Genomic DNA, 21,562 nt, shown 5'->3' on the forward strand with positions numbered 1-21,562 from the left:
TTTTCCAAAATCTTGTACTCCTGAAGCAAACATCTAGCCTACTTTGTGATGTGTTTAAAAATCTTTACTATTGATAATATTAGGAGAAAGCAAGAGAAAAGATATGACTATCCTGAGAGTCTCACATTTTTAATTCTATTGGAATGAATGTAAAAGTTATTGTGTTGCCTTTGCCAGAAGTCTTGTGGTCTCAAGAGTCACAGGGGATGCGGAGTATGAACTTTGGGGTGTGGAATTCCCTACCTGGTAATTACATAAATAATTTTGCTTTGCTTTGACCATGTAATATGTTAGACATTAGGTTTCTTTTGGACACAATGTTTTGTCCTTATATAAACTGTTAAAGCTATTAGTCCTTTAACTGGTGTTTATTTACTATTGACTTCATGCTGTTTTAAGTGCTTGGGATAAATCAGTGAGGAGAAGAAAGATCATAGCCCTAGTGAAATGTAAACATTGTATAAGGAAGAGACAATCAACATAATAAAGAAGCAAATTATGTGTGTGTACACATACACACACACACACACACATAAAAAACACATGAATAAATGTATTTAGCTAATTATTTAGTTATAGTTAGACATTGAAGCATGCTAGCTAAAAATAAAAGTAGAGTAAAGCAAATTGATAGTGCTGTTTTGGAGTGGGGTGATTGTAGTATTGAACAGGGTGGTTATAGTTGCCATAATAGCTGAAATTTGAAAGAAGACCTGAAAATGGCAAAATAATGAGTCAAATGAATCCAGAGAAGAGGGTGTATTTCTAACAAAAAGAAACAGCTACAGCCAAGACCCTATGGGACATATAGAACTCCAGCTAGTTGTTGTAGTTGTGCCAGGGAGAAAGTGGAGAGTAATAGGCAGGACCAGCTACATAATTTGTAGACTCAATGTAGGATAAAAATGCAGAATGCCTTGTTCAGAAATTATTAAGAATTTCAAGATAATGATAGCAGAGCATTAAACCAAGCAGGGAGCCTTTTAAAGCACAACCTTTGTGCAACTGCACAGGTCACAAACCTCTAAGGCCAGCCCTGGTAGAAGAGATGAAGTCATAGCGCAGTATGAAGAGAGGATTATGTAGGGCACAATAGGCCATGCAAGAATTTTGACTTTCATTATCATCCATATTGGGTCTCAATGACCTAATTCACTGTTGTATCTCAAAACCTTCATTTCACTAATGAGGACATTGAGATCCAGAAAAGTTCATTTACTAACCCAAGGTTAGACTGCTAAGTTTTTATTGAATCAGCTCTGCACCATCTGCTTAATCCTCAAAAGGGCCCCTGCCTTTCCATTTACCTTCTACTGCCTTCTCTAGTATACCTGCTTTCTCTTTGGCAAAGAATCGATAACGATGTGATGACAAATTATATGGGGACGAGTCCGGATTATAGAGTCAGGCTGTCTATCTTTGAATTACTGTTGTACTATTTAGTAGCTCTGTGACTGTGAAAATGTTACTTACCATCTCCTTGCCTTGATTTCTTCATTTGTAAAAAGGGGAGATGATTCCAGTAACTTATCTCTTCTCTTTGAATTGTTGTCATGATTAAAGATAATAATGAATACATAATACCTGTAACAGTGCTGGGTATATAGAATGTACTCAATAAAAATATTTGTTTTTGGTGGTGGTGGTTCTGGATCTCTCAATAACTGAAAAAAAGTTTATGTATTGATTTATTATTTTTTGTCTTGCACCATCTTCTAGGGAGTCCCTAGCTAATTTCAACACATCTTGTCTCACTCTAAGCTCCAAATACAAATCTCTCTCTCTCTCTCTCTCTCTCTCTCTCTCTCTCTCTCTCTCTCGGTCTCCATTAAGTGATTTATGGTTCTTCTTTTTCGGCATTAACTTCTCTGTTTGGATATATGCACATATTCATTCATTCATTCATTCACTTATTTTATTTAGTTCCTATCGTGTGCCAATAACTGTTCTTGGCGCTCAGAACAGAAATATTGCTGTGGCCACTGTGTGAATATATGAAGGTGTCCCTATGTGTCTTTATCTGCATATCCCACATCTGTACATAAATATGTATTGAAATATATATCCATACAGTATTATTATATGATATTTTTCTAATCAACTGCAATCATAGTCCACCGGAAGCCTAGTTGTTTTGTTATTACCAAACAGTATAGATATCTCATTTTCAATGAATAATATAGCTATCTGACATAAGGTGTGTAGAGCCATTGTATCAAACAGATTTATATAGTTCTATCCGAATTACCTTTGTGATATCACTAATTTTGGTCTAGATTCAATGTTTGTTTCTATCTAGTGTGATTATTGACATTTAGGGAGTACAACTGAATAGGAATTAGTTAATTATTGAGTTTGGAAATAGCTATTCCTGTTTATTTTTTGTATGCCTATATGCGCAAGTTAAGCTTGATCAGTTTCTAAAGTTTTCATTTGTTTATTGTTTTTCTTTATTGATAAGGTAGACATTTTTTGTTTCTTGGCATTATACTCTATTTTCTCCCAAATTTTATTTATTACCTGAAAAAAGTATTTTTTTGTAAATTAAAATTCTAATAGAAGATTAAATCTTTCATTTGTGAAAAGTTTGATATTTAAAATAATAGATTATCTATATTAGAAGAAATTAATGTGAAATAGAAATGCATGATTTTATTCCCTTTGCCATATTAAATAATTTGACACAAAATATCTTTGAATCATTTTACTCTACCTGTTTTTTAAAAAAGGTATAAACTTAATATTTGCATTTATTCTCTATCACTGATGATAGATATTTTTATTTTTCATTTAAATTACTTATCATAATATTTCTCTCTCACATAGGTCACATATATCTCAATGTATATAGAGTACTCTCTGGAAACAAAAATCATTATGTTGGAAGTTATTTTTTATTAGCTTCTAAGTAGCTTTGTTCCTCCCAGTGTAAAAGTCTTATTTTGAGCTGAGTGAGAACTTTAGGGTACCTAAGTAATATATATTCTAGGGCCCCTCTATGGATTGACTCGTGTCTTCTTTCCCAAAATTCATCCATTGATCCCAGACCCTCCAGTGTGACTATATTTGAGGACAGCCCCTACAAGAAGGTATTTAAGGTTAAATGAGGTCACAAGGGTTGAGTCCTGATCTGATAAGATTGGTATTATTGCGGGGAGTGGTGGCTCACACCTGTAATCCCAGCACTTTGGGAGGCTGAGGCGGGCAGATCATCTGAGGTCAGAAGTTTGAGACCAGCCTGACCAACATGGAGAAATCCATCTCTACTAAAAATACAAAATTAACCGGGTGTGGTGGCGCATGCCTGTAATCCCAGCTGCTCAGGAAGACTGAGGCAGGAGAATCGCTGGAGCCCAGGAGGCGGAGGTTGCCTGAGTCGAGATCGTGCCACTGCACTCCGGCCTGGGCAACAAGAGCAAAACTCGGTCTAAAAAAAAAAAAAAAAAAAAAAAAAAGTTAGTATTATGAGAATAGATACCAGAGAGTTTGCTCTCTCTCTTTCGCTCACTTTCTCTCTCTCTGTGTGTGTGTGTGTGTGTGTGTGTGTGTGTGTGTGTGGTGTGTTTGCCATGTGAGGACATTGTGAGAATCTGATTGTTCACAAGCCAGTAAGAGAGCCATTGCCAGAAACCTAATTGGCTAGCACCTTGATCTTGAATTAGTAGCTTCCATAAATCAGAAAATAAATTTGTGTTGTTTAAGCCATACAGTCTATGGTATTTTGTTATGACAGCCAATTCTCAGAGATTTGGGTTTGATAGTTCTTAAATGGGACATGGAATCTGAAATTTGAACAATATTCATTACTCAACTAGTTGATTTGCTGTGTTTAACTCAGTGGTGCCCTCAACAGTGTCTTTCTCTAGTGGCCACCAAATGCCCATTGTCCTTTCCAATGAAAAGACCTTCTGGAAGGTGACTTGAAACAATCTTGTGTCATCCTTGAATTCTAGTCATATAAGTTGGACGGCTTCTTTCACCTCTCTGAGCATCATTTTCCTTATCTATAAAATGGTGACAATGTAAGATTGCTATCTGAAGAAAATAGGATATTATATGCAATGTTCCTAGCACATAATAGGAGCTCACTAAATGTTTTCTTTTTCTTAGTTACAACATCTTTTTTACAAGTCTGAAGCTTGATCTGTATAATAGTGTAATAGTACATTTCTTCATTAAAACATAGGATCCCTGTTAGCATGCCGTTGATAAACAACATCTCTGTCTAAATGATGTATTTAACACTTTATGGCACCCATAAAAAGAAGAGGGCAACCTATCTGATTTGGTTTCCAAAGGAGCCAGATGAGGGAAATGAGATTTCTATGGTTTTTATTTTTAAATGTTTGTGATCTATGGCACTCAAAAACCATAGAAGCACTGATATATAGAATGCAACTTTTAAAAATTAACTTCTTAAAGTGTGGAAATCTTTGTCACAGCTCTGTGTATGTGGCCCACCACTCTTTGTTGTCATCCCAAAACTTTGATTCCTTTTTTAACATAGAATAAGATATTTTATTTTCTTTTCAATTTTTGCTGTTTAGTTCCTTGTTCTTGGTTAAAAAAATGAGTATAGAATCAGAATTAAAAATTAACATGTAGACTTTTAAATATTACTCTCTGGTAAAAAATAAAATTGTAAAACAAGAACTAAGTTGCACCTCTCAATTATTCTCTCTTATGTGCCAAGGAAGTCCTCATTAGAAAAACTGTGGTACACGCAGAATGGATAACTTAAGCAACTAGGTTTCTGCTCATTTGACATTTCCCACAGAGACCAGTAAGATGTGTCTTAATCATTGGTGTTTGGTCATAAGTTAACATAGTACCCCCCATTCTTGAGTGAGCAGTTTTCTAATGTGATGGAATAAATGAAGAAAGAAGAGGTTCATTGTAACATCAAGAATATGGGGAAAAAATGACTTGGCATTTTATCATATCACTGTATATTGATTTGTGCCTCAGAAAAATTCAATGTGTTTTCTTACAGCTGTGATGTTCAGTTTGCTTGAAAGTAGATAGAAAAGACTTTCAAAAAAGATCTAGTTTTAAGGCTTGCTTTGAAGGCAATGGATACATTTTTATTATTGCCTGCAAATCCATCAAAACATTGAGACTTCTGTAATTATTTATTTTTAATGCATAAGCCAATATAAATTGATATAATGTTGTCTGTATTGAGAAATATTTTTTTGTGGGAAAACCTAAAATCCTCTTACATGCTAAAACACTTTGATTTATTAACATGTACTATTTAGAGAAGATGAGTTGAAGAGCTATTTAATTAAAATTGTTGACTCAGTCTATTGATATGTTCCAATAATGTTAATGTTTTTTGAAGAATTGGTATTTTCGTAACTGTCATACCTTTCTGTTATACAGGCATATCTGGATTTATTGTGCTTCACTTTAGGGTGCTTCACAGATACTGTGTTTTCAACAAATTGAAGATCATGGCAACCCTGCATTTAGCAAGCCTACTGGTGCCATTTTTTCAGCACCTGTGCTCAGCTCACATCTCTATTTCACTTTTTGCTAATTCCTGCAATATTCCAATCTTTTTCATTATGGTTACATGTGCTAGGGTTACCTGTGATCAGTGATCTGTGATGTTACCGTTGTCCATTGTTATTATTTTGAGACACCAAGAAATGTACCCATATAAACAAACTGATTCAATCAATATTATTTATGTGTGTTCTGACTGCTGTATCCACCAGCTATTTACCATCTCCCTCCCTCTCCTGGGCCTCACTATTCCCTGAAACAAAACAATATTGAAATGCAACCAATTAAGAATCCTACAATGACCTCTAAGTGAAAGGAAGAGTTACATGTCTCTCACTTTCAATAAAAAGAAATGATTAAGCTTAATAAGCAAGGCAGGTCAAAAGCCAAGATAGGTCAGAAGCTGGGTCCCTTGTGTCAAACAGCTAAGTTGTGAATGCTAAGGAAGAGTTCTTGGAGGCAATTAAAAATGCTACTCCAGTTAACACATGAATAATTAGAGAGCAAAACAGTCCTATTGCTGATATGGAGAAAGTCTGAGTGATCGGAATAGAAGATCAAACAAACCACAACACTTTCTTTATCCAAAGCCTAAGCCACAGCAAGCCCTAACTCTTTTCAGTTGTGTGAAAGCTGCAAGGGATGAGGAAGCTGCAGAAGAAAAGTTTGAAGCGAACAGAGGTTGATTCATGAGGTTTAAGAAAAGAAGTCATCTCCATGACATAAAAGTGCAGGGTGAATCAGCAAGTTCTAATATAGAAGCCACAGCGAGTTATCTGTAAGACCTAGTTAAGGTACTAATGAAAGTAGCTACACTAAACAACAGATTTTCCATGTAGACAAAACAGCCTTAGGTTGGATGAAGATGTCATCTAATACATTCATAGCTAGAGAGAAGATGTCTAGGCCAGGCTTCCAAGCTCCAAAGGTGAGGCTGACCCTTGTTAGGATCTAATGCTGCTGGTGACTTGAAGTTGAAGCCAGTGCTCATTTACCATTCTAAAAATGCTTGGGCCCTTAAAAACTATGCTAAGTCTACCGTGCTGTGCTTTAGAAATGGAATAACGAAGACCAGATAACAGCAAATATGTTTATACATGGAATACTGAATAATAATATTCAAACTCACTGTGGAGACCTACTGCTCAGAAAAAAAAGATTCCTTGCAAAATATTATTGCTCTTTGACAATGTACCTGGTCACCCAAGAGCTCTGATGGTGAGGTACAGGAGGTTAATGTTGTTTTCAAAGCCACTAACACAACATCCATTCTGCAGCCCTTAGATTATGGAGTAATTTCAACGTTCAAGTCTTATTATTTAAGAAATATATCTGGAAGATTGTAGCTTCCCCAGATAGTGATTCCACTGATAAATCTGAGAAAGTATATGGAAAACTTTTTGGAAAGGATACACCATTCTAAATGCCATTAGCCACATTTGTGATTCATGAGAGCAGGTCAAAGTATCAGCATTAACGGGAGTTTGAAAGAAATTGGTTTTATCCTTATGGATGAGTTTGAGGGGTTCAAAATTTTAAGGAGGTAACTACAGAGGTGGTGGAAATAGCAAGAAAACTAGAATTTGAAGTTGAACCTGAAGATGTGACTAAATTGTTGCAATGTCATGATGAAACTTGAATGGATGAAGAGTTATTTCTTATGCATGAACAAAGGAAGTGGTTTCTTGAGGTAGAATCTACTTCTAGACCCTATCTTTCCAATTCCCAGGAACATTGTTGAAATGACAACAAAGGCTTTAGAATACTAAATAAACTGAGTTCATTAACACAGCAGTAGGGTTTTTGAGATAATTGACTCCAATTTTAAAGAAGTTCTACTTTGGGTAAAATGCTATCAAACATCATGTCATGAGAGATATGGAGAAATATTTTATGAAAGGAAGAGTCAGTCGATGTGGCAAACTTCACTGTTGTCTTCTTTTAAGAAATTACCAAAGCCACCCTAACCTTCAGCAACTGTGACCCTGATCAGTTAGCAGCCATTGAGGCAAGACATTTCACTAGCAAAAATATAAAAATGTGCTGAAAGCTCAGATCAATAAAGTATTTTTAAATTAAGGTATGATATTTTGTTTTAGACATAATGCTATTGCACACTTAATAGATTACAATATAGTGTGAACATAACTATTATATGTATTGAAAAACCGCAAAATTTGTGTGATTCACTTTATTGCAATATTTGCTTTATTGTGGTAGTATGGAACTGAACTTGCAATATCTCTGATGTATGCCTGTATACACAATCTGATCTATATCCCCCCAAACAAGTAAGGTTTTCCATAAACTCTACTACATATAAAAAAAAGTTCTTTTACATAATCATTTGAGTAATAGCCTGATTATAAGACGCTGTCAGTGAATCACAAATAATTAGTAGGTAGCTTAGAAATGAAATGAAAAATAGAAATTTTTCTCACTTTTGCAATGTAATCATTAATATTTTGTGATCATTTACTTAATCAGACTTTTAAAATCATATATCAACAGTTATTTATATGGTAATGGTATCAGCAAACTAAAAAATGTATTAAAGGCACTGATTTAATCATTTTTAATAGGAATAAAATTATAATGAAAAATTATTCTGACAGAAGTGTTTTTAACAATTACATTTCCCTGGCAAATCCATTTGAAAGTGCCACTTAACTTTTTAGAGATATTTTATGAGCTGTAATCATTTTGATTCAACACCTACTGAGTCCATAGCATATGCTGGACACCTGGGTGAGCATGGGTGTGTAATGGGCTCTTCACCAAGGAATTTCCCTGTATTGGAAACTGAAATTGGCAGACATGTCTAGTGAGGGCCTTAAGAGAGGCAAAAACAGATTACTCTGGGAGCCAAAGTAGAGAGAGGTCATATTTGGGCAACACATAAATAAAATTCATCAGGTAGGTGACATTTGAAATGGACATTAATGTATTCATAGAGTTTTTACAGATACAGATGAATGTGATGACTAAAGAAATATTTCATGCCAGAAATATTTTCTCTAGCAGATTTACCAATCTCTTGGAGGTATTCATATGTTCCTAGAGAAACAATGCTCTTTCTTCAGATGAATCTTTTATGGAAGTATTACATATAAAACTTGTTGAAGTGCATTAGTTTCAATCAAGAAGGATGGAAAGCGCGAGATCTGGATTCTCCATCTTCATTTTTTTCATGATTTGCCACAACTAACTGTTTTTTTTTTTTTTTAATCAGCCTCTCTGTGGATATATGCTATAATTTGAAATAGCAGATTTATGTTATAATATAATCCTTGGAAAGCATGACAACTATTGTTTTAATAATAAATAGATATTACAGAAAGTAAAGCTAAAATCAATTATATTGGCTCATAGGAATATATGAATTTGCAGTTCAGTGCTTTTTAAGGAGAAGGGAAGGGTTCACTACATGAGAAGGTTTTTATTGGAATCTCCAGAAAGGTATGAGATTTTTTCTTTTTGGCATTAATACAAGAGGACTTATAAAAATGAGTAACATTGAGGTCAAATGTAGCTCCAGGTGAGTAGTGCAAAATGTGACAGAAATGATAATCTGGGGCCTGGGTTGCTAGACTGGCACATGTGGTTGAACAGGTTATATTCTTCATGACTCAAGAATTTGTTATTCACAGCTGGCTATGGCACAGTCTTGAACAGAGCATCATGAGCAGCTGTTCAGGATGACCATGCAAGTGAGGATGCTGCATTTAATTTGGATAGCAATAGAAAACATTTGAATTTTCTTTCAGGCCTGAGAATTATATAGTTGCTGTTGGACCTTAAGGAAATTAATCTTTCAGTGTTTTGTAAAATGGTTCATATTCCAGAAACATGAATGTAGAATATTCCAAATGTCTGTTAGAAGAATGAACTGTGTTTGTCATTTTTTAGAAGAGAGAGAACAAAGCAAAAATGACTCACATTTTCTCAGGTGCCCAGAAGAATTGTTGTACCTTGATGGAAATAGAAAGGTCATGTTTATAGTAATTGGGACAGGGTAAGAGACAGAATTAATTCTATATTGAACATTTCAAATTATTATGAATAATTTTGTTATACTAAATGGACAATTGGCTATACTTCTTCCTCCGAGGCTTTATTTTTCTTTGTTTTTTCCTCCTCTTTTAGGCTGAAGTCATCGATGTGAGTTATGGAATGGCAGATGATTTAAAAAGGATTAGGAAAATAAAAAATGTAACAAATCAGATCGCACTCCTGAAATTAGGAAAATTGCCACTGCTTTATAAGGTTGGTCCAATGGCTGTTATTCAGTGGTTGGGTGAATATTTTACCTTGTTTTGTTGGAATTATACGCCTTTGTGAATGTGGAGTGTTTGTGTGTGCATATAGGTGTGTGAGAGAGAGAAGGGGAGAGAAAGAGAGAGGTAGAGAGTATCACAGAAAGATGGCTTTTCAACATTAGAACACTTTAAATTAAGATACTTAAGAAAAATCTATTTATGCCCTTATTTCTTTAGTGAGAAAATACCTTAAGTCAGGTAACATTGAGTTTGTGGGACCTTAATAAAATTGGCATACTCTTCATAATGGTACCTATCTGGAATAGTGAAAAATGAGAAACATGTTATCTTCATCTTATGACATATGTGAAACTTCTATTATCAGATGGACTAATTATCATGTCCTCTATGTTATCTAGATGATTTACACCCTTTAGTGATTATTTTGTCAACTATATAACTATGGTTACTAACTGCGATCAGGATTTTAATTAAAATAGAATATGCTAAGAGAAGCAGAATTTTGATTTATTTTATTTGGATGGAAGTTTATTGACACTTATCCACAGATACATTTACATAATTAAAGCAGTTCAATCTAAGTTTCTGATGATGAACCACCACAGTAGATAGCCACTACTGCTAATTCTCACTTCATTTCCTTTTTCTATTAAAAAAAAAAAAGGTTAGTGTTGTTATGTCAGCAGAACTCTCTGGTTCTGAAGATATATTGGATTTCTCCTCATTCAACCTTAAATGAGCTTTGCTAATTCCCAGGTCCAAAAGCATTTCCAGGAATCTTTTGGCACACTCTATTAGGAAACTAGAGAACATCCTATGTCTTTTTTTTTTATTATCTTCCAATAATACTCTTATCCTTAAGTCGGTGTTTAATAGTAGATTAGACAGGCCAGAATTTTAAGATACTCTTGAAAACAGAATATACAGTGATCTTAAATTTTTAATTTTTGCTGGATAAATTTTAATATGTATTAAATGCCTTAAAATAATCATATTTTGACCCAGAAATTCCTGTTCAATCAATGTATTCTAAGGTTGGGGTTGGGGTGGAGGGCGGGAAAACAGAGGTGATAAACATAGTGATAACCAATGATGTGACAAAATATTAGAAATGATATATACATCCAGTTTAGTATTTGAAAATCATGCTGCTGTTATACAGCTGAATATGGTATAACAATTTGATGTAAAGGAGAATATTTAATGACGTGTAAAAATCTTCATAAATCAAACAAGAGATCAAGAGAACATTTATAATAATTATAATACTAATGATTTTATTATTGCCTGTGAAGGTAACATTATTAATGACATGTGCTAGAAATTTTCTAAGTATTTAAAAAATGTATTATCATATTAATCTTCAAAAGAATCATATTGTTGAGATAGGGACTATTATTATCTTCAGATTATAAATGAAGTAAGACACAAGAAGAAAAAGTGACTGGCTCAAAGACAAAGAGCTAGTTAAGTGAAACAGTCAGGCTTTCAACCGAGGCAGTCTCATTTCAGATGCCAAGTCTTGAATGTGTATGTATACTTGTGTGTGTGTGGGGGGGCTGGAGTGGGGGGAGCTAGAATATATCAATAGATAGAGAATTAAGAGGTTAAATTAGAATTTTTAGTTAGGATTCCCTGATAAAGAAAAGTGAACATTTCAAAGTTAGCTACCAAACATCAATATTTTAAAGGAAATAATTAAAAATAGGTTAGACTATTAAACCTATCACTCATATCTGAGGTAGAAAAGGTTTGGAGACTGTGGGGAGAGGATTTTACAAAGAAGAATTTTGGAGAGATTTAATGGTAAGTTCCACTGCATGCCTGGTGACTGGGGCTTCAATGGAACCACATGGAGGGCTTAATGTATGTCCCCTGCAATGTGGGGGACATGGTAGAATGGTGTCTGATTTTATTTGAGAAGCCTAAAGGTAAGGGATGGGTTTGCTAAGCATTTAATAAATAAATACAAAAAAATATATGTGTGTTGAGATTGGCCTGCATCCCGTGAATTGGGAGCAGAAAAGTATACATGCGTTTCCCATGGGTCAGTCATAAGCACATGTGACACAGAGCCAGTGTGGTCTGCCTTCACGCCTGTACTAAAATTGCCACTTGTAATGGTGACTCATTAGACAGTGACCAGCCAGATTAAAGTGCCATTTGTCTAGATCAAGTAAATTGCAGTAGGTACTGCTTCAGTTTATTCACAAATGCCCAGGAGATCCAAAGGTAGCTTTAAACATCTGTGAGCCCCAGAACATGTGAAGCTCCTGTAGGACAAGCACAGTAACATAAAGAATCTAATTTGTTTTCAGATTTCATCTCATACACAAATGCATTGTGTAATCAAGGCAATGTTTGATATCAAGAGGTGAGATATTTTGTACTAGATAACCTAGGTATTTTATAGATAGAAGAAATCATTTACATGTATAGGCTAAAAATAGAAATATTGCCTAAAATAATAAGACTTTAAAATCACAAAATATTTAACATAAATTAATAATCCTTTGAATAAAATTTGGCCTTCTAGTAAAAGACATGAACTACAGTTATTAGGACAGAAATCCATGTATTTAAAAATGTATATTGCTTAGGCCAATGCCTAACTCAGTTTATTTAAACCATCTAAGTTATGTTTACTATGTTCAAAAGCTCGTTGATTTAGGATTCTGAAATAGTTTGGCAGAAGAAAAAGTCTACATGCATGTAACATAAAATATTCATTAAAATAATAAACAGTTCAGTAAAAAAAAAAAAAAAAAAAAAAAAAAAAAAAGAAAAATCCTACCCACTGAGCCTCTAATTTCTAACCCTTGTCCAACAACAGATAGGTAAGAGTATAGTTAATACGTGGGGAAGGAAATAACAGACCACATCCCTTTCCCCAAAAGGAGACCTGAGCTGCTGGAGGGGTAAGAATATACAATTTGAAATCAAGAGTAAGAGTAGAATTTTGATCATGATGAGGCTAGGAAACCTAATTACTTATTTAAGACTACTAACTCAAATCGATTATAGGACTTTTATTATTAACAATAGTCAGAGTAATAGTAGGACAGTCCAACTTTTATGTAGATGTTTCAGTAAAAATGAACCTCTATGGATATTTTTAAAAGGGTAATGGGAAACAAAGTTCTATTGCTTTTGGTACATTACATGAATCTTGCTTGTTCAACCTTCCAGTGACAAAAAATGTGCGTGGTAGGGGCCAATTATATAACTGGTTAGACAGAATTATGGATAGTTTCTCCTTTTCCTTTGTTTTGCATTTCTAAATGTTCTATAATTGTTGTGTATTTATTTTGTATACAGAAATAAGCTTTTGAAGATTCAGGTTAAAATATAACCATTGTAATTTTTTCTAACCTGGCCGGTCATGGTGGCTCACACCTGTAATGCCAGCACTTTTGGATCACGTAAGCCCAGGAGTTCAAGACCAGCCTGGCCAACATGGCAAAACCTTGTCTCTACCAAAAATACACAAATTAGCTGGGTGTGGTGGCATGCGCCTATAATGTCAGCTATTCAGGTGACTGAGGCACGAGCATCGCTTGAACCCAGGAGACGGAGGTTATAGCGAGCCAAGATTTCGCCACTGAACTCCAGCCTGGGTGACAGACTGAAACTCCATCAAAAAAAAAAAAAAAAAAAAAAAAAATTCTAACTGTGCTCACAGGTCAAATAAAGCAAGTATAAACCTTCACCAGTGTATAATGGATTAAAATAAAGCAAGTTTCTTCCTATTTGCTACAGATAATATTTACATTACAAAACCCTTTGACTGTATCTACAAAGTAGTGGGTTAGTGGTTTATCTGGAATAGAGCACAGTTATAAAGATCCTGATATCATTTTCCCTGATAATTTCCCTTCTAGGCCTATTAAATAAATTTAACAAAAATTTCTGTGTAGAATGCCCCTTGAGACAGAGCCTTGCCACAAACTTGGCATTGTCTTCTAGAAAGAGGAGACAGGATATCCTCTCTTCAACCTTTTAATTTCCATTCTAGCCATCTCTTCTGTTTTCTGTAGATTGTCGCAGAGATTTGGGGGAACTCATTGCTGCCGTATCTGTTAATATACATTCCATTGGTAAGAAAAAGGAAGCATGTATTAAACATAGTTATACAGCATGACTGCAGCCAAATTTGCTTCAACTATCCATCAAATATATTCTGGAGCTAACATTCAGAAATGAGGTAAAATGTAATTCAGTTGGGTTGAAAAAGGCAGAAGACCAACAGATTTCTTTATGAATCATAACAACTAGTCATGATTCTAAATGAGCATTTGGTCTGGGAACATGCAGCTGAATGAGTAAAGAGAAGTTCATTTTATTTTGGCTGTGCAGTAGTTACTAAATCAGAGTTTAAAAATGAATTTGGGAGGGAATCTCTACATCTGAGCTAGGGAGGGCAAAGGGGAAGCATAATTATGATATTAAATTATTAGATTATCTCTTGAAATGAGGAGAAAAATAATCTGCAGTCCTGAAGGAGGAGATCTCATTAGTTTGATCATAAATACTAAGAATGTATGTAATTTAATCTCTAGGAAGAGATTGATGAGAAAATCCCAACATTACAAGGTAGGAACTATGAACTGCAAATAGCTTTCAGATATGTGCTGTGAAATACTTATCTTGCTGCAGAAAAAGAGTCAACCAAGTTCCCCGGGTATAGTTGTGTGCTAGTTTCCTTAGGCTGAAGCCTTGGAGGAAAGGCTTTAGGTTCATTTTAGCTATGTATTTATAACAGTTTATTTTATGGGAGAGTGCTTTAAACATTTAAACTTTCAGACAAAACATTAATTTGTCACTATGTACTCAGGTTTCTCTCTGACAGCCTGACACATAGTAAAACAGATACGGAGACCCTCACAAATTCCCAAACTGCAGAATAGCACTTTAGTATGGAAATTAATTTTGTAAAATGCAATAAAAGCATTTGACTTTCTACTTAGGATCATTTCTACCAGAAGCCATAATAACAAAAAGTTACTGTGTACTAGAGGACAACTAGAAATCAAGTAAATCCCTCTGAAACATGGAGGTTGGGCTATTGTGTAAATCCACAGTACGTATCAGCTCCCTTTCCTGTAGAAGTCAATTTTGTGTGCAGTAAAATTACAGATGAATATATATCTTCATTAATTATGCCATTTGTGCATAAATTACACAAAAAATCCAAAAACTCTGGTTTTTTTTTGTAAATGCAGTAATATACATCACTACCTAGCACTTTGTGTAATATACTAAGATATTAGTCAATATTAGCTAGCTTTTTTATTATTCTTATACATTTTTTATTCTTATAATGACAATTTTAAAGGTCCAGAAATCCAAATGATTTCGTAGTTTCCTACAAATGAAACATTTTCTATGTATTCATCAGATAAGATTTATATTTTAATATAAATACAAAGTAGTATAAGCAAATGGCTTTTAGATATGTGACTTGACATCTACATATCGTTGTCCCTTATTGGGCCAGTATATAACTTCAGCACTGCTGAAGTCCATAAAGCATGCTTAGACAGACAAGCCTTTGGAAAGAGCCTGGAGAAAAATGAGAGATAGGAAATGAGAGATGTTATTTCTTGTACTTCCAAGTAAATTGCTTCTTGCAAATTAGGGAGGAGTAGCATTATTTAAACAAAAGCAGAGGATACTCTGAATTTCAAACACAACTTAATCCAGAAAATAATTAAATTTAAAATATTGAGTTAGAGGGTTAGTGAGAAAATATTTATATATATAGGTGATTTACAGTCAATAGTCAATGAATGGACAATGGGAAGATCAATAAGAAATCCTCTAGTTTAGGCAGCTAAAGTTAATGCTGAGATATACTACATTTTGATAGCTTATCTTACATGAAGCATTTGCATACTTGTGATATTTGCTGAACGAAAAGTTTCATTTATTCTGATCTCCTTTTTGTTTCCCTTAAAAACATTTGTTCAATCCAAATGATAATTGCAGTCAAAAGAATATTGTTTTATTTATTCTGATTATTAGAAACCAACATTTACTCTACTTTTCTTGTGGTAGAAGTTGGTGGAACTCTATTTTTTTCTTTCCCAAAAATAAAATCTGTAGAGGCATTTAATTAGTTAGCATTAAAGATATATGGTGCCTAATACAAAAAAGAAAATCAATATTTTTACAGATAAAACACTCACATTATGTGAGTGTGTGTGTGTGTGTGTGTGTAGGAGCTGTATGTATGAGCACTGATATGGCCTAACATAATGTGGCAGTGGGGCCATAGGAAAGAAGAGAAAGACAGCTTTCCAATTAAAGCTTTTGATACATCATAATTTTCCCTGATATGAATGAACTGAAGAAATCTCTTTAAGTGACATTCTATGAATATTTTAGATGAAAGCAAATATCTAATTCAGTGTCATGAATGATATTTTTACATATGATCTGTATAGGAAGGCACACTTGCCTCTTTTTTATTAAGACAATTTTTGAAGATATTTTCTGAAAGAATTAAAAGAAAACACTATCTCGGTACTTTAAAAGAATATGCTTGTTCACTGAATAATTTAATGGGGCACTTCTTACCTAATTCTCAGAAGTAATTACAAAAAAAAAACCAATGCCTCCATCTTTTGTGATTCTAAGACTCCAGATCTGCTCCATTTGTCATGGAAAACATGGTCAGTGCTAGAATACAAAATTGGAAAATAGTATTTTAATGTATTTGAAAGCTAAATCTGCTGTTGTTTTCTAATCAGACTACTTTCTATTTTCCAATGGCTGAAGTAAGTTATTTTTTAAATGATTTAAACCAAATATTACTATATCTACAAAAGGTATTTTTTGTTGAGATACAGGTTCAAACATGAGTTATAATATAAAGACTTTAGACTGTGTCATTATTCTGCAATTCAGCAATCAAACTTTTAAAAAGTAAATTTAGCACAAGAATAATTGAATGTTTCAACTTCTTTTCCTGTTTTTAAAGTGTTTTTCATGGCTTAAAACCAAATAAAAGGATGTCTACAAATCTTCAAAGTCTGTCAAGAATTGACTGCATAATTTAGAAGTCGTGCATGTGTTTTGCCTACATGAAAATATAATTTAATTATACTTTTGGTCCATTTGAAAATTGTGACATCATAGCAAATGACATCATGTATCAGAAGAGTTGATTTTTGCATATTTCTTATTGTAATATAGTTGGCATTCATAATCCCCATGTTTTTATACAAAGTTAACAATATTAAATAAAGGTGCTGAGCATCCTGTTTTTCCTAATTAAATGTTATAACATAAATTAAGCAAAGTTAGATAGCAAGGAAGAGCGAGAGAAAACAGTGATGGAGAGATGAAGAAAAGAAGGGAGGAAGGGAAAGAAACAGCAGCTAATTCCTTCTTTATAGTTTGCCCCCTAAAACTATCCATGTTTCAGAAATATTTTTATATGTATTATATAGCACTCTAAAATTTGAAACAGTAAGCTTTAGATATATTTTGATCTAAACTTTTTGGCAATTACTTGGACTTATCAATATAGATGTCTGCTATGGTTTTTTTGTGCTAATACTGACCTCTCCTTTCACATTTTAGCTTTTCCCTCTTCCTCTGTGTCTGGTTAAAAATGTCCATTTTTCCTCCTGTTGATGGCTTCACAGCCCTTCCAATCTTCTGTATTGCTATCTGCTCAACTTGTAACTCATTTTAAATAGTGAAACACAGCATTGCAGGATGCAAGAATGGGAGAAACGAACTCAAGTTCAAGCTCTTCTACTTCATAGTTATGTGAACATAGAATATTACTGAACCCCACTGAAGTCACACAAGTTTTTTCTTATTTTTTATTTTTTTGGTTTTCAAAATCTCTGTATTGATGATAAAAATACTCTCAATCCATAAGGTTGTGTGAAGATTAAATATGAAAATCCATGCATGATAAATTATTAGTAAATATTAAATATTATAATTTGTATGAAGCCCTTAATATCTGTATGAGGTTCTAAAGAGAAAGGGCATGAATTTAATGATGGAGAAATGTGACAGCTCACTCAAACATGCAAAACTAAACTGAAGGTAATAATATACTTATTTAATAAATCCATTACAGAAAAGTATTAGTCTTTCAAGATGGCACCTTTGTGTTATTCAGCACTAAGGATTATGTTGGTGCCATGTAGCATAATTTGATCTTTGAGTTAAACAGAAAAATTGAAGTCTTCAAGTTGTTTTTGTGGAATAAGACAGATATAAATAAATGAAGAAATTGATGTTAAAAACAAATATAACTTGACTTTAAATTAAGGAGAAATATAAATAATGTCATAACAAGATAGTACGTGCTTTAGATTTTTACATCCTTCAGTGTTTACTTTTATGCATATACTTTTTATTAAGGTGATGGAATTATGTAATATTAAGAAAACAATATTTTTTTAAAAATTAAAACTATATGACATTTATAGAATAGTTGTATTCTAATACAAATTTTAATTTCTTTTCCAAAGTTGAGATGTCTTGTATGGTTCCCAAAAACCATATCACAAAATTGTGTATATCATGTAATTGCCCTATATCATAAAGTTGTAAAAAATAATTGAAATAATATAATACATGTAAGTACTCAACACAATGCCTGGCACATACTAAACACTCCCCAAAAGTCAGCTGACTTTTAATTTAATCATATGGAAAGGTTTTTATCAAGAACTATATTTTCTCCTTGGAATATATTTTCTGAGTGGTTACTATTCTATGGACTCAAAATTTAAGTTTTGTCATTTGCTAAATGGTAGAACCCCTGGTCTGTTTTCAGTTAAAACTCAGAACTTCAAGGTTTACATTTATTTCAGGAATGATTATGATGTTGAAATTTTAGTTCATTATTTTCTTATGTATTTCAGTTTAGAATATCCTAAAACTGACTTTGTGATTTAGCATAGTTACTTTCATTTCTGTATTGATATTTCATAGGTAAGATGGGTGCTTAAGAAACAAACAAATAAATAAATCCTTAGTTCTATGCCAATGGAGTTTTAAAAGAATTAACTTGAAGTTCAATTACTAGTCACTATATATATGGCCCTAAGTTCTCGCTCATTTTCTCTCTTTTTGTCTGACTGTCTCTTGATAAATATAACTTAATTATTACTATCTTGCTTAAGAACACATTGGTAAGGAGTATTAGGTAGCAGTTTGAAGTTTACTGATCTGTCACTATAAAATATGTGGAGGCAGAATTAAATTACTTTTGGAAGGAAACATTACTGAGAATTTAATATCTGTTTGGGAAAAAAGTATTTCTCCCTAAAACTTATGTAATTAAGATTGTATCTGCACAATGTATGTGGTTTTGAAATCAATCAATGTCTTATTTTTGTAACAAATTAAGCTTTAATAAGCTATAAAAACTTAAATCTATACAAACAGAAAATATTTTCAATTGAACTTTGAAGACAATATACACTCAATAAAATATTTTAATAAGCAACTGCTAATATATGTTAATTTATCCTCATAAATATTCATTAAATTACTTTTTAACTGAAAATATATATTTGCTATATTTATGCAAACACTATTGGGACAGGTTTAGAGCTCATATATTATAGTTAAGAATAAAGCTTTTGTAGTTTTAATATTGAGCAGTTGAAAAAAAAGCCTTCATATTGCAGGTTAAAAAGTTAATTCTTATTTACCAGAGTTGCATTTTAAAATTTCATTAAGTCTATGTAATTTTATTTTGTATATTTTCTCTCATATTGCATTTTAGAATACACCCAGTAATCTCATTTATTTTAAATTTCTTATGAATTTTCTTAAATTAATAAATACATAATTACTCGAATATTATAACCATCTAACATCTTAATTATTTAAATATTTTAATCATCTAATATTTAAATCTAAACATGCAACACAAAATTTTAATCAACATTGGAATAATTTTTCATTTTAGATCAATTTTTATTGAAAAATTAGGAAAAGTTAGATTATATAACCTAGAAATATACACAGTATAGTAGAAGACTTTAAATTTTGCCTGATATTCATAATTAAGGAAGAACTACCAGAAAATCCTTCAGATAAATTTATATTTGTTCTTCAAGATTTAGTTCTAATTTCCCTCTTGTTTCATTCTAAATCTCATTACCTTGTTAGCTTGTTAAAATGACTGTTCCCTACCATTCAGTGAAGAACTAGTGTGCTTGTGCTTCATAAGTAGATAACATACTCCTATTAAACTTCTTTTATAATTCTTATACAAAGATAATTTTCAGGAAGTTGTAGGGTAAATTTCATCGTATATAAACATGAGTCATTGAATGAAATTCAGAAATAACTCTTACAGTTCCAACAAGGCATGCTTGCCTGACATTTTTCCAATACCCACATTAATGATGGTTTTAATATAACTTATTTGTTTATAATAATAGCATATCTATAATTAGATTAATTATAATAAGTACAACCTGGTGATGGTATTATGGATATTAAAACACCTGTGATATAATCCAATATTGTATTCCTATTCTGTTAAAATGGACAATTTTGATACTTTGCTTTCTCTTACATTTTGACTATTATCAAACCTTATAATTGGTTTTATAAATTTTAAAAGTTCAAAGCTTTCTTAGCTTTAGAGTAAAACTAGTAAAATAAAAAGGTGTACTATTTGGTCAATTAAAATACAATTGGCCCTTCTTCCAATTGTACCATTAATATAACAGTCAGGCAAGCATTATTGTAGCTATTTCAAATCTTTGCTTAATGAGAAAATTTCTGTGATTTCTACAGAAGGTTATTGGCAAAACATATATAAAGATATTTTCCTTGTGGTTTTAAAAAATTATTACTATGACTTACTATATGTGTAAGATTTTTTCCTTTGTTTTGGGTGGCTTTATAAATTGTGTGCTCTAATTGATTATAAAACATGTAGATCCAATCCACATTTAAAAAAAGGATCATACCCTAATAAGGCAAATGCTTAGTTGTAGCCAATTAAGTCATTTTTTTTTACCTTTGCATTCAGCTTTATAAAAACCCTCTGTTCACATTGCTAACTCAGAGCTCCCCAACCTTCTTCAGTTTTGAGTAATGCATGACTCAAAAATCAATTTATGCTCAAATAAACTCTGTTAAATTTATTTCATCTGAAGTTTTTCCTTTTAAAAAGACAGTTTATATCAGGATAATACTGATTTAGTATCCTTCACGTTGGAAAGTGGGTGAGAATATAATATCTGAGGATGGGAGTAGGGACAAAAAGAGGTAACTAGAGACATTCTTTACAGTTCTTACATAAGAGGTCTTCATGTGTACATTTGCGTCATGTGTACACGAGAGGTCTCCATGTGTACATTTGTTTATACTTAAAATGATTTCCAACCTCACATCCCATGGGTAGAGAATCTGAACAGTTATATGGGATTTGAGTCCCAGCTCTACTATTTAATTGCTATAAGTCAGTAGTCAAACTTTTTAAACGTTCTAAGACTTCATTTCATCCTTGTAAAACCAGTATAAGGATAGTGTTGTCTTCATATCACCTAGCCTTTAGTAACTGTTCAATAAACATTTATTATATATTTTTTTTTTTTTTTTTTTTTTTTTTTTTTTGAGACGGAGTCTTGCTCTGTAGCCCGGGCTGGAGTGCAGTGGCCGGATCTCAGCTCACTGCAAGCTCCGCCTCCCGGGTTTGCGCCATTCTCCTGCCTCAGCCTCCTGAGTAGCTGGGACTACAGGCGCCCGCCACCTCGCCCGGCTAGTTTTTTGTA

General features: G+C 33.0%; 1 protein-coding gene across 4 annotated transcripts in view; it reads left to right on the top strand.

Annotated features, from left to right (window-relative positions):
- Window positions 1-21,562, top strand: part of NAALADL2 (N-acetylated alpha-linked acidic dipeptidase like 2) — a 1,132,125-nt gene that overhangs the window by 551,234 nt on the left and 559,329 nt on the right. For all 4 annotated transcript variants that reach the window (XM_050780093.1, XM_050780092.1, XM_050780094.1 and 1 more), the window contains exon 4: window positions 9,658-9,777. In XM_050780093.1, coding sequence (XP_050636050.1) covers window positions 9,658-9,777 — 120 coding nt within the window. The remainder of the gene's footprint in view (window positions 1-9,657; window positions 9,778-21,562) is intronic.

The sequence above is a fragment of the Macaca thibetana genome, chromosome 2 (assembly GCF_024542745.1).
Source record: "Macaca thibetana thibetana isolate TM-01 chromosome 2, ASM2454274v1, whole genome shotgun sequence".
In the NCBI taxonomy this organism is placed as follows: domain Eukaryota; kingdom Metazoa; phylum Chordata; class Mammalia; order Primates; family Cercopithecidae; genus Macaca; species Macaca thibetana.